The sequence below is a fragment of the Myotis myotis genome, unplaced genomic scaffold (assembly GCF_014108235.1).
Source record: "Myotis myotis isolate mMyoMyo1 unplaced genomic scaffold, mMyoMyo1.p scaffold_m19_p_3, whole genome shotgun sequence".
Lineage (NCBI taxonomy): Eukaryota > Metazoa > Chordata > Mammalia > Chiroptera > Vespertilionidae > Myotis > Myotis myotis.
In genome coordinates, this window is record NW_023416335.1 from 108,836,801 (window position 1) to 108,863,985 (window position 27,185).

The 27,185-nt window shown below is 40.1% G+C and overlaps 1 protein-coding gene across 3 annotated transcripts in view; it reads right to left on the reverse strand.

Moving 5' to 3' along the window:
• IFT88 (intraflagellar transport 88) overlaps window positions 1-27,185 on the reverse strand; it is a 176,384-nt gene that overhangs the window by 57,339 nt on the left and 91,860 nt on the right. For all 3 annotated transcript variants that reach the window (XM_036300081.1, XM_036300080.1, XM_036300079.1), the window contains exons 18-23: window positions 23,425-23,533; window positions 20,895-21,045; window positions 20,197-20,312; window positions 13,425-13,477; window positions 10,111-10,176; window positions 7,361-7,467 (exon numbers count right to left, since the gene is read on the reverse strand). In XM_036300081.1, coding sequence (XP_036155974.1) covers window positions 7,361-7,467; window positions 10,111-10,176; window positions 13,425-13,477; window positions 20,197-20,312; window positions 20,895-21,045; window positions 23,425-23,533 — 602 coding nt within the window. The remainder of the gene's footprint in view (window positions 1-7,360; window positions 7,468-10,110; window positions 10,177-13,424; window positions 13,478-20,196; window positions 20,313-20,894; window positions 21,046-23,424; window positions 23,534-27,185) is intronic.

A 27,185-nucleotide genomic window follows, 5' to 3' on the forward strand; every position in this document is an offset into this window, starting at 1 on the left:
CCAACTTTGTTCTTTTTTCTCAGGATTGCTACAGCTATTTGGGGTCTTTTTTGGCTCCATGTAAATTTTTGGGATATTTGTTCTAGATCTGTGAAATATCTTGTTGGTATTCTAATAAGGATTGCATTGAATCTGTAGATTGCTTTGGGTCATATGAACATTTTAATGATGTTGATTCTACCAATCCAGGAACACGGTATATTCTTCCACTTGTTTATATCTTCCTCTATGTCTTTTTTCAATGTGCTGTTTTCTGAGTACATGTCTTTTACCTCTTTGGTTAAGTTTATTCCTAAGTATCTTAATTTCTTTGTTGCAATGGTAAATGAGATTGTGGTTTTTAATTTGTGGGGTTTTTTTGTTTTTTTTTTTTAGTTTTTCTTTCTGAGAGATTGTTATTGATGTATAAAAATGCCATCAATTTCTGGGTGTTAATTTCATATCCTGCTACATTGCCAAATTCACATATTAAATCTAGCAGTTTTTTTGTGTGGAGTCTTTAGCATTTTCTATGTACAATATCATGTCAATCATGTCACTTTTATTTCCTCCTTTCCAGTTTGGATTTCTTTTCTGTTTTCTTCTTGTCTGAGAGCTGTGGCTAGGACTTCCAGTAGTATGTTGAATAAGTATGGTGAAAGCAGACTTCCCAATCTTGTCCCTGTTCTTAGGGGGGAATATTTTTAGTTTTTGTCCATTGTGTATGATGTTGGCTGTAGGTTTGTCATTGATGGCCTTTATTATGTTGAGGGATGTTCCCTCTATCCCACTATGATGAGAGTTTTTATCAAAAATAGGTGTTAGATTTTGTTGAATGCTTTTTCTGAATATACTGATATGATTATGTGATATTTTTCTTTCAATTTGTTTATGTGATATATCACATTTATTGTTTTGCAAATATTGTACCAGCTTTGCATCCCTGTAATAAATCCCACTTGGTATTGGTGTATGATCTTTTTAATATATTGCTGGATCTGATTTGCTAATATTTTGTTGAGGATTTGAGCATCTATGTTCATCAGGGATATTGGCCTGTAATTATCTTTCTTTGTAGTGTCTTTATCTGGTTTTGGGATTAGGATAATGCTGGGCTCATTAAAAAAAAGCTTGGAGGTGTTCTTTCCTCTTGGAATTTTTGGAATACTATCTTCTCCTTGTGGTAATCCTATGATGTGGATGTTGTTACGTTTCATGTTATTTCAAAGTTCCCTTAAAGTACTCCTCTACTTTTTAATTCTTTTTGCTTCTTTAATAGGGTGATTTTTTTCTATCTTGTCTTCCAAGTCATTGATTCGATCTTCTGTCTCATTTAATCTAATTTTAATTCCTTCCAGTGTATTCTTGATGTCAGCTTTGTCATTCTTCAGTTGCAACTGATTCTTATTTATGGTTTCTATTTCTTGTTTTATGCTGTTGTAGTTCCCACCAAGTTTCTTGATATTCTCACTAAGTTTCTTGAACATCCTTATAATCATGACATTGAACTCTATATCTGGTAATTTGCTTTTCTCCATTTAGTTTAGCTCTCTTTCTGGAGTTCCTCTTTTTCTTTCATTTGGGGATAATTTCTTTGTCTCCCCCTTTTTGTTTACCCTTTGTATTTGTTTCTATGTGGTAGATCAAACTGCTATGCCTCCCAGTCTTTGTGGTATGGCTCAATGTAGTCAGTGTTTTGTGGGACCTAGTGGTGTAGTTCCTCAGATCTTCTGAGCTGGTTGCTCTAGGAATTTCCCTTATGTGAATTATTTGGGGTCTCCTGTTGTAATTGGGTCTTATTTTTGTCCCGTTCATGGGTGGAAGCTCCTCTCAGGCAGGCTGACTGTAAGGCTCACCCCAGACCACTTGGTGAGAACTATTGTGCAGGTGGTGTCACAACAAAATAAAACAACAAAACAAGAAACAAAACATAAACATACACAAGACCCCTAAAACAACAACAAAAACAACCAGAAAAGAAGAGGAAATTAGGAAGGAAAAATGAGAGTAATAGAATAAAAAATAAAAAAAACTATGAGGAGGAAAAAAGGGGGAAGAAAAAGGAATATGGAAGGGCAGAGATGAATGAAAGAAAATAGGAATAAAGAATAGGGAGAGGAAAACAGTATAAAATAAAAAAGGAAGAAAATATAAAGAAAATAGAGGTGAAAACAGATAGAAAAAAATAAAAAAAGGAAAAACAAAGAGAAAACAGGAAAAAGAAGAAAAAAAAATAGGGTAAGAAAAGCGAAAATTATATTTATGAAATAAAAAGAGTAACTAAAATAATAAATCAATAAAGGAGAAAGATAAAGAAAAAAAGTAAAGTGGCATTCATCTCAGCAGAGTTTAGTGTCTCCTGGGAGGCCCCTTTGGGTCCTGCTCTTCTGATTACTGAGGCTATTTTGTCGGCTAATTCTGGACTTCCCAGGAGGTACTTAGGTGCTAACCACTGTGAGAAACTGTCATCCTTTGGCTCTCAGCAACCTGTTTGAAGCTTCAACCTATACACAGTTTGTATCATTCTCCATAGGACTTTATGTGGGAGAGTCCAGCTGCACGCCAAGGCCATTTTGTTAGCAGCTTAGGACCCATTTACGTGTCAGTAGCCTTCTGCCTCCACCTGTCTTTTCCTGACAGCCAGCTGTCAATCTTAATCATTCAGTCTGTTTCTGAAAGGGCTTTAGGCAGAATCAGGAGTACAGACCTCTAGGTCTTCAATGAGGGGGAGGTGTCATTCAGATTTCAGGGAAAGTGATGGGTGTGTTTCCCTGTTCCAGAGCTACTCCTCTGAGAACGTCTCAGAATATTTCCCTGCCTTTGGCTGGGCAGAGATCCTACTATGCAGTCCAGTGGGATCAGCTGGAAACTGGGAGTTTCGGGAAAGCACCAAATTCCCAGGATGTGGGGCAGACAGCCCTACCCCAAACCAGTCACCGATGCTCCCTGAGACTGTTCAAACCCACAGGCTTGGCCTCTGCTGCTGTCTCCCCTGCAAAGGTAGATGCATGGTGTGGCAGGCAGGGCTCCTGAGCATGGGGCGGGTAATATCACTAGAGCAGGTTTTTTCCCCCTTTTCCTGACTATGGTTCTGGGAGGGGCTGCAGCACCTCTCATGAAAAATGGGTGTTTCAATTTGGGGGGGATATGACCAAATGCAGGTCTCCTGGTCACTGCTTTTCCATGTCTCCAGAAGGACAGATTAAAACCATTTTCCAAGCTCTGCATTTAAGACCAGCTATAAAACTTGCGTTGCCCACATTATAAATTAGATACAAACATTGCAGTAATGTTCGGAGTAGTCTTGTAAAGCAGTCTTCTCTTGACTTCAGAATAGGCAGAGTAGGTCAAGTAGACAAGATAATTGGGAATTTTAGCTTTGCCACCAGAATGATGCACCAACTACTCAGTCACTCACAGATTGAGAAGAACTGCGGGTTGCCAGGATGAGGCGGTGGTGAGCATCGACAGGCCCTGCAACAGTGAGACTGCCCCTCTTTGTGGGGCTGGGCAGCATGGCACTGATGTTGTGCCCCTGCAGCCTGGCAGTCCATTGTTATTACAATATTATTGACTGGATTCCTTATGCTGTACTTTATATCTCCACGATTTTTCTGTAACTACCAATTTGTACTTAATCTTTTTAAATAAAATCCCCCAATCCCTATCCTATTTGGAAACTGTCAAAATGGTGTCTGTATCTATGAGTCTGTTTCTGTTCTGCTACTTCATTTAGCTTTTTAGATCCCACATATAAGTAAAATCATATGGTATTTGCCTTTCTCTGTCTGACTTATTTCACTCGACATAATACCCTCTAAGTTCACCCATGTTGTCATTTTTTTTTTTTTATGGCTGAGTCATATTTGATTGTATATATGCACACTTCTTTATCCATTCATCTATTAATGGACACTTAATTTGCTTCCATATCTTGGCTATTGAAATAATGCCACAATGAACATATGGGTGTATATTTCTTTTTTTATTTAGTGTTTTGGGTTTCTTTGGATAAATACCTACAAGTGAAACTGCTGGGTCCTTCTTTGTCCCTTGTTATATAGCTTTGTTTTAAAGTCTATTTTGTCTGGTGTAAGTATTGCTACCCCAGCTTTTGTTTGTTTTCATTTTCATGAAATATTGTTTTCCATTCCTTTCAGTCTGTTTGTGTGTTTTGATCTGAAGTGAGTCTCTTTTAAACAGTATATGTAAGGGTTATGTTTTATTATCCATTTAGTCACTGTATGCCTTTTGATTGGAGTATTTAATCCATTTGGATTTAATGTAAAGTATATATATGTGTATCCATATCAATTTTATTATTCATATTTTCTATGTTTTCCTCCGCCTTTTCCTTTTTCTTCTTAAGACCCTTGAATATTTCTTGTAACACTGGTTTGATGGTAATGAACTCCTTTAGCTTTTTCTTATCTGGGAAACTCTTTATCTGTCCTGCAATTCTAAAGAATAGCCTTCCTGGGTAAAGTAATCTTGGTTGTAGATCCCTCCTTTTCATCACTTTAAATATTTCATGCCAATCCCTTCTAGCCTATAGAGCAGGGGTCCTCAAAACTATGGCCTGCGAGCCACATGCAAATACAAATATTGTATTTGTTCCCGTTTTGTTTTTTTACTTCAAAATAAGATATGTGCAGTGTGCATAGGAATTTGTTCATTGTTTTTTTTTTAAACTATAGTCCAGCCCTCCAACGGTCTGAGGGACAGTGAACTGGCCCCCTGTTTAAAAAGTTTGAGGACCCCTGCTACAGAGTTTCTGTTGAGAAATCAGCTGACAGTCTTATGGGGGCTCCTTTGTAAGTTACTAACTGGTTTTCTCTTGCTGACTTAAAGATTCTCTCCTTGTTTTTAACCTTTGGCATTTTAATTATGATGTGCCTTGGTGTGGGCCTTTTGGGTTCATCTGGGTTGGGACTCTGCTTTTCCTGGACTTGTTTGTATTTCCTTCACCAGGTTAGGAAAATTTCCTTACCTTCTAAATCACTGATTTGATCCTCTGCTTCATCAACTCTACTCTTTTTTCAAAAAACTGATATTCTTTATTGTTGAAAGTGTTACATATGTCTTCTTTTCCCCCCTTGACCTCTCCCCAGCCTCTTCACCCCCCAGCACATGCCCTTACCCTCCTACTGTCTGTATCCATTGATTATGCTTATATGCATGCATACAAGTCCTTTGGTTGATCTCTGTAAATTATTTTTCATTTCAGTTATTATATCCTTCATTTTGCACTGTTTTTAAAAAAATAATATCCATGTCCTTTTTGATGCTGTTGAAGTTCTTGCTAAGTTCATCTACTCTTCCCCTAAGTCATTGAGAATCCTTATAACCAGGGTTTTGAACTCTGTATCTAGTAAGTTGCTTGTCTCCATTTTGCGTAGTTCCTTTTCTGGATTTGTTCTGTTCTTTCATTTGGGACATGCTTATCTCCTAATTTTGGATGCCTCCCTGTGTTTGTTTCTGTGTACTAGGTAGAGCTTCTATGTCTTTTGGTCTTGTTATGGAGCAGAACTTGCGTCAGTGGGGCTTTGGTGCTCACTGAATCTGCCTCTTTAATGTGTCGCTCATGGATGTGTAGAGTTGTAATCTGGTATGGTCTGAAGCTTTCCACTGGCTGCACTGGTTCTAGGGCCTCCTGGTAGTCAGCCACTGCCTGGGACTACCTGGCAGGAGCTACAGAGAGGTCTGCAGATGGCTGCTACTTGTATTAAGCTTGTAAGTCTCCAGGCAAGGACCAGCTGTGTAGCAAGAAAGGCTGGTGCTAGTGCCAGTCTTGGGCCTCTTATTGATAGGTTTGCAGCATGCTGATGCCAGCTGCTGCTTGTTTGAAAGATTTTAAAGTTTGAAGCCTGAACCAGGACAGGCCATTCATATAGAAAAGCCACTACAAACAGCTTGGGTGGGGCTGCAAATTGGATGGGGCGGGGTCTCAGGGAATCACCAGGGCAGAGGGAACAGTGAGCCAGGTTGATGGAGACTCAGATATGGCCCCTGCTGGTCAGCTCTGTGGCATGGGAGATCCCAGCACAGGAACAATGACTCCTGTGAGCACCCCTATCTGAGAGAAAGCTGCCCCTGAGTTCTTGCCCTGATGCCCGACAATCCAATTCTTCCCCAAATGTCCCTGGTTCCTTTCAAGTCATGGCCCCAGCACTGGAGCCAGAGGGATTGAGTCTGAGCAAGTTCATGCGCTGGCCCTTTAAGAGGAATACCTGGGTCTGCAGTAGCCCCCAAGTCCCTCAGCCACAATTCCCCACTGGTTTTTACAGCCTGAAGTTATGAAGACTTCTCTTCCAGCTCTGGAACCCTGGGCTGGAGGTCTGGTGTTGGGCTGGGATTCCTTGCTCCTCACTGGGGGGTGGGGGTGGGGCTCTGCAGCTGAGATATCACTCCCGATTAAGAAAACAGCACATGTGGATATCCGACCAGCCCATTCCGCCCTCTGCCCCTCCTACCAGTCTCAATGTACTTTCTTCTTTACTTTTCTAGTTGTAGGACTTCCATTTAGCTAGCTTTCAGGAGGTTCTGAATGATGGTTGTTCTGTATTTTTGTTGTAATTTTAATGTGGTTGTGGGAAGCTGCATCTACCGGCATTTACCTACACCGCCATGTTGGTTCTCTCCCCTACACTTGATACTTTGAAAAGACTGTAAAACTTTCCGATCACATCTTCAAAGCAAAAACAAGGTAACCACATTTTGAAAGCAAATATGGAATTTAGACTTAATTATCCAAGATAAAAAAGTCTAAGGTAAAAAATGTATCTTTTATGAAAGGCAGACACTTAAAAACACATTAAACTTCTAAATATTCTTGGCTCAAATTTAGGACAAATTATTCTTTTAAATAAGTAAAGTTAAGTACATTGCTACTCCACATACTTCATGGAACATGGAAATATATTTAAAATGCTCCCCTGTATGTTAATATTATTCTCAAAGCCATCTCTACTATATTAGTGAAAAAGTACTATGTTGTACACAATTAACTGCTTCTTAGTTTCCATGGGTCACAGGACTCTCAAATTAAAATTAAGTCTATAAACTAACTTATTCTCTAAAAATTAAGTCTGGAAAATGACTAAATAAATTACTTTGTATAGTGGAAAATTATAATTATTTGCCTATTAGTACAATCCACTAAAGAGTATGAGTCTACTGAACTTCCTCCTATTGGAAACTCACTTTTGACAGAACTTTATCCTAAAACTAGGATTTTAGTTATTGTTTTTCCTTTATGCCGGAGCAGAAAAAAAATTCAACTTCATTTTACTGACAGAAGGCCCAACATCACTCAGTTAAGTTATAGAAGGCTGACATTTTGAAAATTAACAGATAGTAGTTTTTGGCCCGTATGGGATACCTGTTCTTTTATTTCTTTCATTTTTTCCAATCTCTTGAGTTTTGTTGCATATTCTTGAACTTCTTTTAATCCAATATCTGTGCAGAGACGAACCAAGAAACGCAGACCTAAATTGTAAAAAATATATTTAGAAAAGTATTTGTGTATTGTGTTGAAAGTATAACAAATCATTAACCACAATCTTTTGGGACACAGGAATGATGCTCATGAACAGTGATTGTTTCTCTCTTGAAAATTGTGTTATAGAATTGTGCACTTGAATCCTATATAATTTTGTTAAACAATGAGAGCCCAATAAAATTTTTTTAAAAAGTATCTACACTCTGTATTTTCTTGACCTGGCAAGATGGACTTCCCTGAAAGGGGTTTAAAGGGACTCTCTTGACTCTGGCCGAGTAGCTCATTTGGTTGGAGCATATTGTCCTGCTACACCAAGGTTACAGGTTCGATCCCCAGTCAGAGAACAAACAAGAATTGACCAATAAAAATATAAATAAATGGAACAACAAATCAATGTTTCTCTCTCCTGCCCACTCTCTCTAAAAATCAATAAATTAAAAATAAAATAAAAAAAATAAAGGGACTCTCTTCACTGACCTGTCCACACCACCTATAATCAGAGCCCTTCCAATATTATGCTTTACCCTCCGTCTGCTTTCCTTCATGGCACTTCTAACTTCTGACATATTCTACAAGTGTGTTCTCTTGTCTTCCCACTAGCAAGCTCCATGAGGACAAGGACTTTCATCTGTATTGTTTTCTGCTCAGTGCTATGCCAACACAGTAGTTAAAAGAAGTTCAAGAATATGCCACAAAACTCCTTAAGAACTTGTAAATAAATGACCTATTCATGACCATTGTTTTGCAAAGTAACAGTACTAAAATAATTTAAAATGTCACATTTTAGCATATAAATTGCCTATGCATACATTAGTAATTCATAATAAGGTAATTTACATTTCCTATAAATAATACACAACTATTAATTTTTATCTACCTATCCTTAGAGTGATTTAGGAATATTTAGTGTAAAACAGAAAATTACTGTTTTTGGTAGATGTCCTCTGAAATTCAGTACATCAATTGTAACTCCATAGTGCAGGTCAATTTTTGGTAAATGAAGAATGTATTTTAAGACTAAATTATCTGTTGGGTTCACCGGAAAACTACTCTGCTCAAAACAACACATTCCATGGGTGCAAATGTTTTCCTAAGACTACAGTTAAGATAGACTATTGATGACATTTGTTTTGAAAATTATTCAGGCCAAGGTCATCTTGAACATTCCCTGTGGCACAGGTAAACATTCATTTAATATTTAGAGTAAACCTAAACTCTCCATAAAGAAAGACATTTGGCGTTGCTTGAAGACAGTCCCTTTACTGGTCCAGTGCCAGGTGCTCAGGTTACTGCAGTGATTCTGAACAGGCAGCAATCCCACCCCCAAGGGACACTTGGCAATGTCTTGGTATATTTATGTTTTTTATAACAACAGTGCGGGGGTAGGGGGGAGTGCTACTGTCAACTAGTGGGCAGAGGCCAGGAGTACTGCTAAAACACTGCAATCCATGGGATCCAGAATGGTCCAGTCCCAACATCAGTGGTCCCGAGAGACTTTTGCCCAGGTGACTTTTGGGTTGCATCATTTCCACAGAAAATAACACTGCTCTCTCATTTAATCTCTAAAGCACCGATTCCCTAATGTGACTGAGAATGAGAATCAAATAATAAGCTTAAATAGGGAAAATTAAATATCTGGGTTCACAGCAAACCTACGTGAGAATCTCTATAATAGGGCAATAAAACTGTAGTTTTTGAAAGTGTAACAAGGAATCCCTTCCAAGTAACCTGTTTCCTGACTGGCTTTGGAAACCACTATTGTGGGTTAATCAATCTGCTCTAATTAGCACTAGAAATTCCTTACTCCTAAGCTACCAGTAACACCGTATCTGTGAGCCAGCTGCTGCTGAGTTTTTATAAAAGCCAAAGTGAGGAAAATGTTAATTAAGGAAGGGGCAGTACTTCTAATCCCAGGATCAGGCTGGGCCACTGGGAAACTTGGCTCAGAAACATTGATTTTACTGAGTTGCAATGTGCTGTTTTGTGTTCATTATCACTGAAGGACAAAATTAAAAATAGTCTGTCCAAGTATGCTATTTTATTTGCTGTAGGGATGTTTTAAAGCAAGGAGCTGCATTATCTTTCAATGACTTTATCTACTGTATCTCTCAGTGTCTCCGCTTGAATGAATTACAAGTTGAAAATGTTTCTTCTTCCCAAGGAATTGCCTTTTATTTCCTCATAAACAGTAAAGATTATAGAACAGATTGTCTTTTATCTCTTTCCCGTAGCCGCAAGGCTATTCAGGGCCAAATATACAGTCTAGTGGAGATATACTGCATATGAATATGGTTATTTTGTGTTTTTCCTGATCCTGATTTGTTGTTATTGCTGTAATACTTCACACTATTTTAAGTTACATCAAATCCATTGTACATCAAGATGGGGAATATAAATCTGTTTACTTTTGAAGAGAATTCAATGGTTCTCTTCAAATGTAAATCCATCAACAATTAAATTCTATAAAAATGTGTATAGTCAGATTCTCTGATCCTGTAAACTCCTATTTAAACATATTTACCACAATTATAACTTGGTATCTATGTATGCAATTACTGTAGCAAATGTAAAATAGGGTATAAAACATGAGAACCTATACTTTCAAAGCTACAAAATGTAATCTCACTTACATTCAACATTTTCTGGAAATTTTCTGTGAATATCTTTATAAGTATCTAATGCTTTTTGGTAGTTACCTACAAATAAAAAAAGAAAGAGAAACACACTAGGAGATTATAGAAATTAATAGGATTCAGCAAAACAATTTTAATCCAATATACTGGCATCACTTAATAGCTTTAGCAGGAAGAATTTTTTTTTTAAGCAGGAAGACTTTCATGTTTGCCTCAAGCATGTGTAACAGTTCTTAACATAACTTTTGGAAGAAAATGTATAGACAAAACAAATTTGAAAAGGTTTAGAGCAGAAGGAAATGAATAGTGGTTAACGATTAGTTCCACTTCTTAAAATAAATGTTTGTGGTACAAATTAAGATCCATTTAATTTCCTAAAAATTGAATATTTCAAGTGAACAACTGAAAATTTAGAAAAATTTACATGATAGAGTTAATAACTTCAATGTCATTCACTTAGTTGGAAAAGATGAAACATTTTTTTGTAGTTATCATTTTGAAACATTAAAATGTTTATAGGAAACATTTTGTTTTGTAATAAAATAATTGAGCTTCATGAAACAGCAAAGAATTAGATAAATGAATTTTGGGTCAAAGGTCTTGACTAAAATCTCAGTGAATGAGCTAAGAATCTCTCTGGGCCTCAGGTCGCAAGAAGGATGGCTGTGCTAACCTCAAAGTGTTGTTGTGAGAATGAAATCAAATAGAGAGGAAGCATCTAACTCATAGCAGGTTCTCGATAAACATTAGTTTCTTTTCTAACCTGCCCTTCAATAACTCAAGAAGGTGTATGTCTTTAAATTATTCAGAATACCCCATGTATGTACATTCTACATATGACTGATGTGGAAATGAACAGAGGCAATCAGAACTCAGCTGAGATAAATGAAGTGTATATGTTATACGTTATTCGATAGGACATACATTCTCATTATAGATTAACCCTCTCAATGACTTGAGGATGACACAGAATACGTATTTTGATGGCACTCTGAAGGAGCTCACAGAGATCCATCAAGAAAGAAGCTACAGCACTAGGCAAGAGAACCCTGTTAACACTTTTATAACAAACTTGGGGCCCAGTGCACGAAATTCGTGCACTGGGTGGTGGTGGTGGGGGGAGTGTCCCTCAGCCCAGCCTGCCCCCTCTCACATACTGGGAGACCTCAGGAGTTGACCCCCATCACCCTCCAATCGCAGGATCGGCCCCTTGCCCAGGCCTGACGCCTCTGCCAGAGGTGTCAGGCTTGGACAGGGGACCCCCATCTCCCCCCATCACTGGCTCTGACCCCCGCCCAGGCCTGATGCCTCTCGCCCAGGAATCATGCCTGGGCAGGGGACCCCCCTCTCCCCCCCATCACCGGCTCCGCCCTTGCCCAGGCCTGATGCCTCTGCCAGAGGCGTCGACCCCCATCACCCTCCGATCGCCTGATCGGCCCCTTGCCCAGCCCTGACGCCTCTGCCAGAGGTGTCAGGCTTGGACAGGGGACCCCCATCTCCCCCCATCACTGGCTCTGACCCCCGCCCAGGCCTGATGCCTCTCGCCCAGGAATCATGCCTGGGCAGGGGACCCCCATCTCCCTCTGATCGCTTGCTCCACACCCCCGCCCAAGCCTGACGCCTCTGACCCAGGCTTCAGGCCTGGGCAAGGGGACCATCATATCCCCCCAATCCCCAGCTCTGCCCCCCACCCAGGCCTGATGCCTCTGGCCCAGGCATCAGGCCTGGGCAGGGGACGCCCAGCCCCCTCCGATTGCTGGCTCCGCCCCCCGCCCAGGCCTGATGCCTCGGCCAGAGGAGTTGACCCTCATCACTCTCCGATCGCTGATCACCGGATCGGCCCCTTGCCCAGGCCTGAGGCCTCCGGCAGAGGTGTCAGGCCTGGGCAGGGGACCCCCAGCTCCCCGAGATCTCCCGCTCTGCCCCTGCCCAGGCCTAACGCCTCTGGCCGAGGCATTAGGCCTGGGCAGGGGATCCCCAGCTCCCCACGGTTGCAGGCTCCGCCCTTGCCCAGGCCTAACGCCTCTGGCAGAGGCATTAGGCCTGGGCAGGGGACCCCCAGCTCCCTGCGGTTGCAGGCTCTGCCCCTGCCCAGGCCTAACGCCTCTGGCCGAGGCGTCCAGCCCGGGCAGCGGGACCCGCAGCGGCAGCGGCGCCGCGATCACGCGGGCTCCGCCCCTGCCCCCGCAGGACGCCTCTGGCTGAGGCGTCCGGCCCGGGCAGCGGGGACCTACAGCTGCAGCGGCCCGCGATCGCTGGCTCTGCTTTAGGCTCAGGCAAGGGACCCCTAGCTCCCGGGACTGCCAGCTTCGACCGTGCCCAGCTTCCATCGCTGGCTCCACCCCTACTTCCTGCTATCACTGGCCAGTGTGGCAAAAGCGCCCGATTCTCCGATCATGGCTTGGAGGCCGCCTTTGCCCTGCCCCCCGACTCTTAGCTCCCCCCTGGGTTTCCGATCACTGTCAGTGGCAGGGGGCTATTTCCTGCTTTCCCTTTCGCCTCCCTGCATTGTGCCTACATATGCAAATTAACCGCCATCTTTGTTGGCGGTTAACCGCCATCTTAGTTGGCAGTTAATTTGCATATCGCCCTGATTAGCCAATGAAAAGGGTAGCAGTCATACGCCAATTACCATGTTTCTCTTTTATTAGTGTAGATAGTGTAGATGCTTCCCTGGGATTGAGGAGTTTCTTTTCCTGGGTCATATGTATGCTCTACAAGAGGGATCACATATTTGTTTATGCCATCTCCTGCTCAATCTCTGTATTTTAAACATCATTCATGTCAGTTCAAAACTATTAACATCGCTACCCTTCAAGGACAGGGGTCAACAGCACAGAACCTAGTAGAGCAATTGCTGGAAACACAAATGATACCTGGTATAAAAATATAAATCCAGTGTTCTAGTCCTGGGCCTTCCTCAGGAAGTTGGAGATAGTCTCATTAATGTGGCCACACACATAGGACATTTAGAATTAGGTGGCAGAAAATGGAATATAAATTGATTTGTACAGAATGCCTGTTTTTTCTGTGGCTATTTTGTGAAAATGATTACATGTTAACTTTGAGAGATAATAAATCTGTGTCTAACAGTGGTGCTGAAATATATGATTAAGACCCACTTTTAAAGCATAACTTTTTTCTGTCTGTAATAATTATTATGTTTTTCATATAATGCTTCAAATATGTGTAGTTATCAAAAGTTAATGTTTTAATAAATAAATATGCAATTGGAATACATTTTATGCATAATTACCTAAAAGACAAAAGCAGTAAAATATGTTAAAAATAAATAAAATAAAAGCATTTACCACTTCTTCTAAAACAACTAGCTACCATCAGCTGCCATTTCACTTGCGTGGGTCTATAAGAGAAATAAATAATATGAAATTAGAAAGGAAACAAAAATAATCTGAGATGGTCAAATATATTTATAAAGCTACAAATATGTACTATCTTTCAATTACTTTTTGACCTCTGATTAGATCATCTTTATTATTGAAAAGAGCATACATACAACTTCCTTCCTTATTATCTGTCATATTTATATTAATACATTTAAATTTTAGAGCCCTTCAATCCAGTTCATGCCTTTATTTAGAAATTTTTATGAGAAACTTAAACCTGTTTGGTTAAAGAGCACTGCATTCTATTTTTTTATTATTAAGTTCTTTTTAAAAAAATAATTTTTTATTGTTGAAAATATTACATATGTCCCCCCTTCCCCCCAATGACTGCTATTTTTAAACATTATTATTAGTTTTTCCATAATCTTATACCTAGGCTTAGAAATCTAGGCTTAGGCTTGCAAATTTAGCACCTAAGAGGCAATTTTTGACCTTGTGTTTGAACAATGAGGCTTCAACTGAAGAGAGAATAAAAAGAATTCTAACCCTAACTGGTTTAGCTCAGTGGCTAGAGCATTGGCTTGCAGACTGAAGGGTCCCAGGTTCGAGTCTGGTCAAAAGAACATGCTCGGGTTGTGGGCTCGATCCCCAGTAAGGGGCGTGCAGGAGGCAGCCGATCAATGATTCTCTCTCATCATTGATGTTTTTATCTCTCTCTCCCTCTTCCTCTGAAATCAATAAAAACATAAAAAGAGAATTCTATTCATCCCTCCCTTTCCCTTAAAAATAATTTTCTAAAATAAATAACCATAATCAGGATTTATATAAGAAAAACAAGATATAAAACACTAGGGAATAATTAATGCTCTTCTCATTTCCTTTTAGAATCTCTCTTCTATTTACTTGATGGCTTTATAGTTATGGCTCATACTCAATTGGACGGTAAACCTACTAGCTCTCGAAATACACAGGTCATAGCCCTGCTACCTATGCAAGTTACTAGTACTCAACCTCAAATCCACTGCCTACACAGCCATCTGCTTTCATCTACATAAAATATGTATCTAACCATATTATTTTCCTCCTTAAAATCCATCACCTCTCCTTCAACTGCATGATAATCCAAGATCCCAATCCCATTTTCTCACTTTTTGTCATCTTTTGCCTCTTCATGAGTGTTCCACCATGCTCTGCTATGACAAATTCAGACAGGAACACGCATGCCTGCATGCTACATGTCTACACTCCAGTCCTCGGCACAGGCCAGCCCCTCCACATGAAGGCTTCTGCTGACCTCATCACACTCTGCTGGGCAGGCTGGGATAGACTGTTCCATGGACTTGCTCAACAGTCAACAGTTTCTTTCATATGGCACTTAATATTCTGCAGTGTTATTTAGGTTTCTGAACCTTATTAATCCATAAACTTGTGAGGGTAGCATAGCTTTTGTAAATGAAGGACTGGGCATGACGCCTGACACATAATGGGTGTCAATATTCACTAAGTACTCCTTCTTTGCATATTCTATTACATATCTTGATTGCTTCCTTCAAGGTCAGGACTGTGAAATTTTTAAAAATATGTTTTTATTGATTTTTAGAGAGAGAGGAAGGAAGAGGGAGAGATAGAAAGATCGATGAGAGAGAAATAACGATTGGCTGCCTTCTGCATGCCCCCTACTGGGAATTAAGCCCACAACTTGGGCATGTGCCTTGACTGGGAATCGAACCTTGACCTCCTGATTTCAAGGTCAATGCTCAATCACTGAACTATGTCAACTGTGCCAAGTTCATTTCTTGAATGAATGCCTATTTTTCTCCTCCATCCTCATAGTAAAGAAAAATACCATTATTTTACCGATAGTTGAAGATATATAAAATAATGTACCAAAAAATTATAGAAAATTGGCTATAAATTGCCTAGCACAGTATAATAAATACAGAGCTGTACTAAAGGCTTTAAGTATTTTAAATCTGCAATGGTTTGGCTTTAAGTTAGAGAATGATGGTATTTTAGAAATAGAAGTGGCCTCAGATAGTATTTCATTCTATCCATTCACCTTAAAAAAAGAAACAGACCAGCCAAGGGTAAGAGCTATGTCTAAGGTCACACCCCAACAGTATATACCAGTATAATATCCCATATTAATCCCTTATTTCACACTTCCAGAAAGCAATGAGATGAAGTTTGAAAATTGCCACCGGGGAGAATTATTTCTGTGTTTGGAATAAATAAGAACCTGAAAGAGAATCATGACTTGGTTTTAAGAGGGCAGAGTAAAAACTTTTTACGTTGCAATGTCTCTTCTAGAAATTAACCCCAAAAAACAAGAAGGAGAAAGGCAGTGTCAAGCTCCACCTCACATGAAACTGGAATGGTATAAAGCCACAGATGATGGGTGATGGATGAAGGAGATAGAAACTGCCTTCAGCAGGGCAGAAAAAGCTAAACTCAAGGGTGTATAAAGGGCATGTGAGGAGAAGGAGATCTTCCCTGAAAATCTCCAGAAATGCTGGAGAACTGGAATCAGCAGGACAGAGAAGGGAGGACAAGGCAAGGAACTACAACAGGAAGACAGACTAGCAATGTTACTGGGAAGTAGCTGGCCCCCATGCTCTAGGACAGCGGTTCTCAACCTGTGGGTCATGACCTCTTTGGGGGTCAAACGACCCTTTCACAGGGGTCGCCTAAATACATCCTGCATATCAGATATTTACATTACAATTCATAACAGTAGCAAAATTACAGTTATGAAGTAGCAATGAAAATAATTTTATGGTTGGGGGTCACCACAACATGAGGAACTGTATTAAAGGGTCGCAGCATTAAGAAGGTTGAGAACCACTGCTCTAGGAGTTACTCAGGGAGGCTGTAGTCAGGGTTCAGGCTGGTTTGAGATGAGACATGAAAACTGGAGGATGAAGTGAGAAGTCACTTCTGGAACAGTGAGGCCCTAAGCCCGGGCCCTTCAGCTACTGGAATGGCAGCAGTCAGGTTGACACTTTTCCTTGAACATATCAAATGGCCCCAGAGAAAAGACTTTCGAATTTTAAGATGACAATCTCAGTGACAAAGCCATATGATTAACATGCTCTCTTCTAGTGCAGTGTTTGGTGGAAGGTGCCATTAGCATTTGGGGTGACACTGTTCACTATGCAAATCCTCTACACATTACTGAGTATTCACCATCTCAGGCAGCTGCACACCTAATACCCACTGTGTGTCCCCATCATCAAGACCATAAAATGCCCCTCCCCCACATTTCCAAATGGTGCCAATAGGGTGGGGCAGTACTCCTTTCTTGGCTTGTATTATATTTTTTCTTTAACTTTTAAATCTTTCACTGTGAAGTATAACACATGGAAAAGCACACAAAACATAGCTGTACAGCTCCGTAAATTGTCTTAAAGTGAATACACAAGTAACTGCTCTGCAGTTCAAGAAACAGGACACTGCTAAGACCCCAGATGTGTCCTTCCTGCTCCCTTCCACCATCCCCTCCTTCACCTGTGACGGTAACTATCATCCTGACTTTAAAACTGCTGACTTAGTCTGTTTCTGAACTTCACATGAATGAGCTAACATAGCATGTATCCTTTTGTAACAGCTTTGAGATATAACTCATGTAACATATAATTCACCCATTTAAAGTGTGTAATTCAAAAGCTTAGATATATTACATTAATAATTTTAAAAAGTTATCATTAAAACAGATATAACAAAAACTTGTCATTTTAACCATGTTTAGGTACACAATTCAGTGGCATTAATTACATTCGCAATGTTGTGCAACTATCATCACTCTCATCTATTTCCAAACTCTCTTACCAAGGCAAAGAAACCAGCACCCCTCCATAAAGTGGAAATTCTGATGTATGGCACAGAAAATAAATGCTCAGGAATAGGAGAGGTAACCAATGCATATGGAATGTCTCGGTCATTTAGTCAGAAGGAGGCAAATCCAGATGCAAGTGGAAGCAAATTTATAGGGAAGCAGGGAGAGGGAAATATTAGGGGAGTTCCTGGAAAAGGCTTTTATTTTCAGGTAAACTGAAGTATAAAATGAAAGTTGAGGTGATCTGTGAGGGAAATAAAAAGGGGAGTTAAAGAGAAACACATCAGATTGATGAGCACTGTTCACATAACACAAATATGTGTGGCATCAGTTTACCTATGTATGATAGATCTTCCCAGGCTGCAAACAAGAGTGAAAAGGCTGTATCAACCCATGAAATTTTGGGGGACAAATGGGACAGCAAAATAACCAAAGAATGTTGGCAAGAAAGAGCACAGATGTGAACAACGAAGCAGCCTAGGAAGAATGGGTTCAGAACTAAAGCCTGGAGAACCTGTGAGAGGAATGAGGGTCAAGAGACTAGAGGTCTTGGTCTTACCTGAGAGAGGTACACTGGAGAGTAGGGGTGAGGGAGAAGAGAGGTTATGTTTAGACAGCTGGGTGTTATAATAAAATATTTTATTGGTAAAAATATGCTGGGTGGTAATCAATCAGGTAAGATCTAGATGGCTAATCTAGATCAATGAATTTGGGGAGGTTGACACTTGTGAGGCTAGACTACTGATGGGATAGAAAGAGCATGAACTAGACGAGGTCAACATGTGACATTCATTTGGGAACCATGGTAGATGGAGTTTCAAAGGAGGAAGGGTCTTACCTGACAGGGTTAGAATTAGGATCTAATCTAATAAAAGAGAAACATGCAAATTGACCACACCTCCGCTATGCCCCAAGCCATGCCCACCAGCCAATCAGAGCGACTATATGCAAATTAACCCAACCAAGATGGCAGCTGGCCGCCACGGAGCTGGAGCAAGCAGGATGCTTGGTTGTCCCAGTGATGGAGGAAGCCAAGCTTCCCGCCTGCCCTGGCAGGCTGTGGCCTCCGCTCAAGGCAACAAAGTTTCAATTATAGAAGATAAATAAATCCCAGATACCTGCTTCCAGCCAACCTCCACTGGGAGCTTGGGTGGCTGGGGGCCATGGCCAGCCTGCAAACAGCAATCAACCCCTCACCCAGGATGGCCACAGCCTCAGGGGGTGAGGGTCCCCGCTGGGGGGCTTGGCCAGCCTGCAAACAGCCATCAGCCACTCACCCAGACTGGCCAGCACCCCAGCCGGACCCCCCACCCTGAAGGGGATGTGGCCAGCCTGAAAATGGCCCTCAGCCCCTCACCCAGGCTGGCCAGGCACTCCAGCAGGACCCCCATCCTGATCCGGACACCCTTCAGAGCTAACCAGCCAGCCCCCACCCGTGCACCAGGCCTCTATCCTATATAATAAAAGGGTAATATGCAAATTGACCCTAACAACAGAATGACTGGGAATGACTGGTCACTATGATACACACTGACCACCAGGGGGCAGACGCTCAATGCAGGAGATGCCCCCTGGTGGTCAGTGTGCTCCCACAAGGGGAGCTCTACTCAGCCACAAGCCAGGCTGACGGCTGCCAGTACAGCAGTGGTGGTGGGAGCCTCTCCCACCTCCTCAGCAGCACTAAGGATGTCCGACTGCAGCTTAGGCCTGCTCCCTGCTGGCAAGTGGACATCCTCCAAGGGCTCCGGGCTGCCAGAGGGATGTCTGACTGCCAGCTTAGGTCCAATCCCCCCGAGGAGGAGGCCTAAGCCAGCAGGTGGTCATCCCGAGGGGTCCCAGACTGTGAGAGGGCACAAGCCGGGCTGAGGGACCCCCCCGAGTACACAAATTTTTGTGTACCGGGCCTCTAGTTAAGTATAATAAAAAAGTTACAATGCATTATCTCTGCAGCTATATCTAGAGCATATAATTAAAGTTAAAGCTATCCCCCTATGCTTTTTGTTTTATAATTCTCAAAATGTTTAGTGAAACAAATGTCATAAAAATTAATTATATAATACAAATTATACTCAGAGATCACTTAAATTATTAAGCATTCCTTTATCATTCAAATGATTCAAAGTCATATTTAATGTTAAAATTAAATTTGGTCAAATACAAGGCAGAATATTATATACTAGTATTTCAATTATTTTTGAAACATACATGTACAAAACACTGATATAAAATTAAAGATATCTTTAGAAGTTTAATTTTTAATATACAATGTATATCAATTATAAATTGAAACTTATTTCAGAAATGAAACTTTGTTCTAGAACTGAGATAGTAATTTTCTTTTTTTCTGGGGAAGTAAAAAAAATTTTTTCTTTTTCTTTTTTTAACTTTATTTTTCTCTTTAAAAGTTTTATTTTTCAATTACAGTTTACATTCAATATTATTTTGTATTAGTTTCAGGTGTACAGCATAGTAAATAGACAATCATATAATTTATTAAGTGCTTCTTTGATATTTCCAGTGCTTACCTAACACCATCCATAGTTATTACAATGTTATGACTACATTCCCTATGCTGTACTTTATATCCCGTGACTATTTTGAGATAGTAATTTTTCTGGCTGATAAAGAAACAATACTTGTTTGCTGAGATATGAATAAGAAAAATACATAAAGAAAAGTATTTTAAAGCAGTATTTTAAAAACTTTTGCATAAAAAGGAAATATATTTATCACAATAAAGACCAAGTAAAATGGAACATAACACAAGAAAATGGAAATAATGAATGTTCATTAATATTTGTTCATGAACTTAATGTGTCTATCAAATTCTAATTCTATAAATAAAATAAAATCCCATCAGGAGACATTAAATTAAACATAAACATAAATATGGTTACTTACTGTATAAGAGCAGCTCTTTCAAAGTACTGAATGGCTTTTTCACAAAATTGGGTGTCAATATAATAGGCTCCAAGCCACTCAATGACTTCAATGTTAGAAGGGAAATACCTGTATGACTAGAGAAAATACAGAACATGACAATACAACTTCAGTTGCAATGCATAATTTACTTCTTGGACATTTTACCTATTGAGTGATTAATGCATCCAGTATAGAATTTCTTAATAAAAGAAGTATAAGCTGTCATGTGCACTTCAAAAGATTTTGAAACTATACAAGATTTAGAAAAAAAGACTTGTTTTACACATTTTTTGACTATCTGTATCTTTTTTATGTACTGATACATAATCTGAGTCAAATTAAATATGTAATAGAATAAAAAAGACATGAAAATCATGTGTCGAGAAAAATGAGTCTGTACTAATTTCATTTTTTATTAAAATTAATAAACAACTTTATAGTCCACAAATGTTTAATTTTAAATTTTTATTCATTTAAAAACTAATAAACATTTCTACAGTGTAGTGATGGCCAGAGAGAGGGGGGCAGAGGCTGGTAGAAGGTTGGTAGAGGGGCGGAACATTGGGGGACATCTGCAATAGTATCAACAATTTAAAAAACTGTAAGTTAAAAGGCCACTGTATTTTATAAAACAATTCATAAAAGCTAAAAAGTAGAAGGAAAGATTATCCGCCTACCTCATAGTAGTATTGAAATGCTTGCGACTTATCTCCTTCACTATCATATAATTCTCCTAGTTTAGACAGAGCTCTAGAATCAGTTGGAACAACACTGATCAGCTGCATTAACCATTCAATAGCTTGACTGGGATCTTCCATTAATTCATATCTTGGACAATTTCAGTTAAGGATAACACAGTTATTCTGAATTCACTGATCAATAAGCAAACCTAAAAATGACATTACAACAAAAATGATTCAAATGATTCCCTAGGCCAGTGGTTGGCAAACTGTGGCTCGCAAGCCACATGTGGCTCTTTGGCCCCTTGAGTGTGGCTCTTCCACAAAATACCGACTTCTGCGCATGGGCCACGAAGTTTCAATCGCACTGTACGTGTGCGCCCACACGTGGTATTTTGTGGAAGAGCCACACTCAAGGGGCCAAAGAGCCGCATGTGGCTCGAGAGCCACAGTTTGCCGACCACTGCCCTAGGCTATAGTGATGTACTATCTAATACTATTTATTCTGGATTTCCTTAGGGATGAAAACGAAAAATGGAGCAGCACTGTACGTGACTCTTGTTCCATATGTACACTTGGCTTTTCCTTTGCCTCATTTCCATCCATAGTATCGATTTCCAAAGCATTGTCCAAAGTTTGTCCTTAATAAAATGCCTGAGTGTTGTATTCAACCATCCTATCTCTTGTAACACATTCAACATATTCAGGGCATAGTTTCATGTATTTTCCTAATTAGATTATGAGTCCCACATAGGGAGTTCTTTTTTTTGTGCTTAGTAGGTCCTTTGCATACACTCAGACACCTTGTTCACACCTATTCTAATCCTTTTTTTGAAAAATAAGAGTCTCCTGTTTTTAATGATGAAAAATGTGATACCATAAGGAATACACAAAAATAAGGAAATATATTCAAATAGCCTTAAGCATATCAATTACTTTACTGGGTCCAAATTGATCATGATACTGGCAATTTCAGAGAAATAAAACAGACAAAACAAAAAGGCTAAAAGAAATAACTATTAAGTAATTTGCTCTACAACTAAATATTTTAATAAAATTTTTTAAATCTACTCTACCAATAATATGGCAGATACTACTTAAACTTATTAATGGTGCCCTGGCTGGTATTTCTCAGTGATTAGAGCACCAAACCATGTGCCAAAGAGTTGCACTTTCGATTCCTGGTCAAGGGCACACACCTGGGTTGAGGGTTCACTCCCCACCCCTAGTCAGGGTGTGTTAGGGAGGCAGCAAGTTGATGTGTCTCTCTTATGTTAATCTTTTTCTTTCTCTCTCCCCATTCCTCCCTTCCTTCCACTTTCTCTGAAAAACAATGGAAAAAATATCCTCAAGTGAGGATTAACAAAATTTTTAATGGTACACTTCATAATATACTTTTTTCTAAATGTATTTGCATAAAGTTTATATCAACATAATAATAACTTAAACCTTCATAAAATTTTAATCCTTCCCAAAGTTTTCAAAGCTTATTATCTCTAAATATAAAAGCCTAAGTGACCAAATGACCAGACAACTGAACGACCTGTCGACTGGTCGCTATGACACGCTCTGACCACCATGGGGCAGACGCTCAATGCAGGAGCTGCCCCCTGGTAGTCAGTGCGCTCCCAGAGCCAACCTCCTGTGGCTGGCCAACCTCCCACAGTCTCTCCCCCCGGCCAGCCGGGTGGTCAGTGCACTCCCACAGCCAACCTCCGGTGGCTGGTCCACCTCCCACAGTCCCTCCCCTCCAAGGCCGGCCAACCTCCCTCGGTCCCTCCCCGCCGGCTGGCTGGCCCCAGTTAGCCCCGATCAGCCCCAATCGCCAGCCAGGCAGAGGGACCCCACCCGTGCATGAATTCGTGCACCGGGCCTCTAGTTTTTAAAATAAGAAATTAAAGTGTTTTTTTTCAAATAGTGTCAAAGACATTAAAAACATTAACAGATTTCTGCTCTTCCAACCAAGAGCAGGGAAAAAAATCAACTACAGTAAAGCTAAGAGTTGCAGAAGAAACTGACAGGAGAGCAATGTTTTATATTTCAGCAGGTCCTGAATCCTAAGTAAAATATGGCACATACAGCCCACAGTCAATGAGTAGACTACTGAGTGAACAGAAAGAATAAGTTCAAATTCAATTAATAGTACTAATCAATAATAAACGGTATTTTCCTTTTAATTAGCTACTGCTTCAACAAAACCCTCTAAAACTCAGAGTTAATACATTGTAAACTATCTAATTTACATTTGATAATTAGCTTATGAGTACTCAACATATTATACCCAATTACTTTAATGATTATTTCTAAAAATTAATAATAGTTTTAACCTTTAAATAATTCCTCTTACAATGCAAATGATCCTTTAAAACAGGATTGCTCAAAAAATATTTTTATTACATATTAATCTATTAGGTTTTAAAATATTATCCTCATCAATTACTTAATTAGTTAAGCTTACTTAATAACTGGTACACAATTACCAACTGAATTAATTAATAATGTTCCCTAAATTTTTCATGTAAGATACACATTGGCTATTTGGTACAAAACTTGAGCGCTGTTTCTCAGGATTGCATGAAGCTTCAGGAAACAGTCCAAAGCCTCGTCAAGCCGGTTTAGCTTCTTATAGGTAAGGCCTTAAAAAGAAGGAAAGAAAAAAAGAAAAGTTATAAGGAATTTTCTCAAAGTAACAAAATGAACTTTTAAATATATGTAAATATTCATTCAGAAGAAAAAATAAAGATGAACAGGTTATTTTGTTGTTGTTAATCCTCACCAAGGATATTTTTCCATTGATTTTTAGAGAGAGTAGAAGGGAGGGTGAGAAACAGAGAGAGAGAAACATTGATGTGAGAAAGATACATTGATTGGTTGCCACCTGCATGCAACCTGACCAGGGCTGGGGATTGAGCCTGCAACCAAAGGTATGTGCCCTGGATCAGAATCGATCCTGGGACCCTTCAGTCTGCAAGCCGAAGCTCTATCCACTGAGCAAAACCAGCTTGGGTCAATTTCTTTTTTTAAAGAAATTGGGTCCTGGCTGGGTAGCTCATTGGTTGGAGCATCGTCCCAAGGTTGTGGGTTCAATCCCTGGCTGGGGCACAAACAAGGAGCATAAATAAGTGAAATAAATCAATGTTTCTCTCTCTCTTTAAAAAATAATGAATAAAAAATTTTAAAAAAAGAACAAGTTGGGGCAGGGATGTTCTACTAGTATTTGGTAGACACCAAAAAGTTTTAGTGATGGTAAAGTGTGGTAGAAAAAGGAAGAGGTAAAAACATTAATAGAATAGCATAAACAATTTAGAAATGGACTCAGTTACAGAATTTAGTTAATGGGCATTTAAAATTAATGAGGACTAAGGGGCTAGTTGAATATGGTGCCAGCACAACTGACTATGCATGAAGAAAAAAATGTAGATTCCCATTTTCAATTTACTTCTATTTTGAATAAATAGAAAATTTATTTTAAAACTAAACAGTAAAAACAAAGCTGTAAAACTACAAAAAAAAAATAGGAAAATCTTGGGGAAAAGAAGGACTTTGTAAAGCAACAAGCAAGTGAAGCCACATATTTTCTTTCTTTTTAAATATATTTGAATACATTTTCTTTTTTAAAAATATTTTTATTGATTTCAGAGAGGAAGGGAGGGGGAGAGAGAGATAGAAACATCAATGAGAGAGAATCATTGATCGGCTGCTTCCTGCACGCCCACCACTGGGGATCAAGTCCGCAACCCTGGCATATGCCCTTGACTGGAATTGAACCCAGGATCCTTCAGTCCACAGGCCGATGCTCTATCCACTGAGCCAAACCGGTTAGGGTGCCACGTATTTTCAAAAAGCAAAATTTGTATACAAAAATAGAAAAATTCTATTTGACAAAAGAAATTAAAAAGTCAAGCAATGAACTAGGACAAGTATTTGAAATGTATAAAGAGGATAAATATATACCAAGGCATGCCACCTCCTGCATGGAGACCTTTGCTCTCCACTTGTCAGTAATGTTAGTTTCCCAGATGTCCAAAAGGCAGTACCCTCCCTACCTTCCAGCATGACTGTAAATGTCTACTCAGGGAGGCTCTCCTTAACACCACCTAAACTGTAAATCCCCCTGCCTCCTTTCCTCTTGGCCCAGCTAGGGCTTTCTTTTTCAGTCTTCCCTGGGGGAGAGATCTGCAGATCCCCGATTGGACAGGTCAGATAAATGGCCTGTGGCAGGTGGCCCTCGAACAGCCTCATTCATGCCTTGGAGCTCCTGCTTGGCTTCAGCTGCATACTCCTGAACATGAGGACACAGCAGTATACTCAAACATCAGAGAAAAAGTCACAGTGAGAAAGAGAGGATAAAACACACACACATCCCAAAACGCAGGAAAAAGAAAATTGGAAAGCAAACTTCATAAATAACCCGAGTTGAGACATAGTACTGCATTGAACTATGTATGCAACACTGCAAACTCATGACAGGGAGGAATGCACTCATTTCAGGTGTCCTCTGACAGGGAACGGAATGAGGTGGTGAGTTTTCAGGTCTGGTGTCATTTTGTTAATCAAAAACAATCTGAAATAAATATTACAAAATGTTAAAATATACGAAATACTAGAGGCCCGGTGCATGAAATTCGTGTGTGGGGCGTTGGAGAGGGGCCTCTCAGTCTGGCCTTCACCCTCTCCAATCTGGGACCCCTCAGGGAATGTCCCACTGCTGGTTTGTGCCTGCACTTTTAACAGATGACAGCTCCATTGTTTTTTGTTTTTTTTTAAAATTAAATCTTTATTGTTCAGATTATTACATTTGTTCCTCTTTTTTCCCCCCATAACTTCCCTCCTCCCAGTTCCCGCCCCACCCTCCGCCCTCATTCCCCACCCACTGTCCTCATCCATAGGTGCACAATTTTTTGTCCAGTCTCTTCCCGCATCTCCCACACCCCTTTCCCCCCCAAGAATAGTCAGTCCATTCCCTTTCTATGTCCCCGATTCTATTATGATCACCAGATTATTTATTCACTTGATTCTGAGATTCACTTGTTGATAGATGCATGTTCGTTGTTCATAATTTGTATCTTTACCTTTTTCTTCTTCCTCTTCTTAAAGGATACCTTTCAGCATTTCATATAATACTGGTTTGGTGGTGATGAACTCCTTTAGCTTTTCCTTATCTGTGAAGCTCTTTATCTGACCTTCAGTTCTGAATGATAGCTTTGCTGGATAAAGTAATCTTGGTTGTAGGTTCTTGGCATTCATCACTTTGAATATTTCTTGCCATTCCCTTCTGGCCTGCAAAGTTTCTGTTGAGAAATCAGCTGACAGTCGTATGGGTATTCCCTTGTAGGTAACTGAGTTTCTCTCTCTTGCTGCTTTTAAGATTCTCTCTTTGTCTTTTGCTCTTGGCATTTTAATTATGATGTGTCTTGGTGTGGTCCTCTTTGGATTCCTTTTGTTTGGGGTTCTCTGCGCTTCTTGGACCTGTAAGTCTATTTCTTTCACCAGGTGGGGGAAGTTTTCTGTCATTATTTCTTCAAATAGGTTTTCAATATCTTGCTCTCTCTCATCTTCTGGCACCCCTATAATTCTGATGTTGGTACGCTTGAAGCTGTCCCAGAGGCTCCTTACACTATCTTCGTATTTTCGGATTCTTTTTTCATTTTGCTTTTCTGGTTGGGTGTTTTTTGCTTCTTCACATTTTAAATCGTTGCCTTGATTCTTGCGCTCCTCTGGTCTGCTGTTGGGAGTCTATATAGTATTCGTTATTTCAGTCCGTGTATGCTTAATTTCTAGTTGGTTCTTTATCATAACATCGAGGGTCTCATTAGTTTTCTTGAGGATCTCACTACATTTATCGGCGGCTTCTAGACAGTTTTTAAGAGACCTTAAAAGTGTGGTTCTGAACTCAATATCCTCCATTGACAGTTTTGTCCTGTTTGTCTCCGCATTTTTTTATCTTTTCTTGGTACACCCCCTAGTGGTCTTTGTGCGAAGTCTTGTTGTAGTTAAGCCTTGATTGTTGACGGCAATACCGGGGGTGATTTGACCTCCAGGCTAACTGGCTATGAGAGTCCGCTGTGTCTGCAGTGGGAGAGCTTCTGTGCTGGATCTCTAGGGCGGTGCTAATCTAGCGTTTGCCTGAGGCTATCCGGCAAATGGCTCTGTGCAGGGCTTGGGCGGGGCGGGTCCCAGGGGATCTATAGGGCGGGCCGGAGCGAGCAGTTATGGCTGCTCTCAGTTCTGTCCCTAGGGGCTCTGCCTCACAGAGTCCCAGCAACCGCTGCAAACCTCGAATAGAAA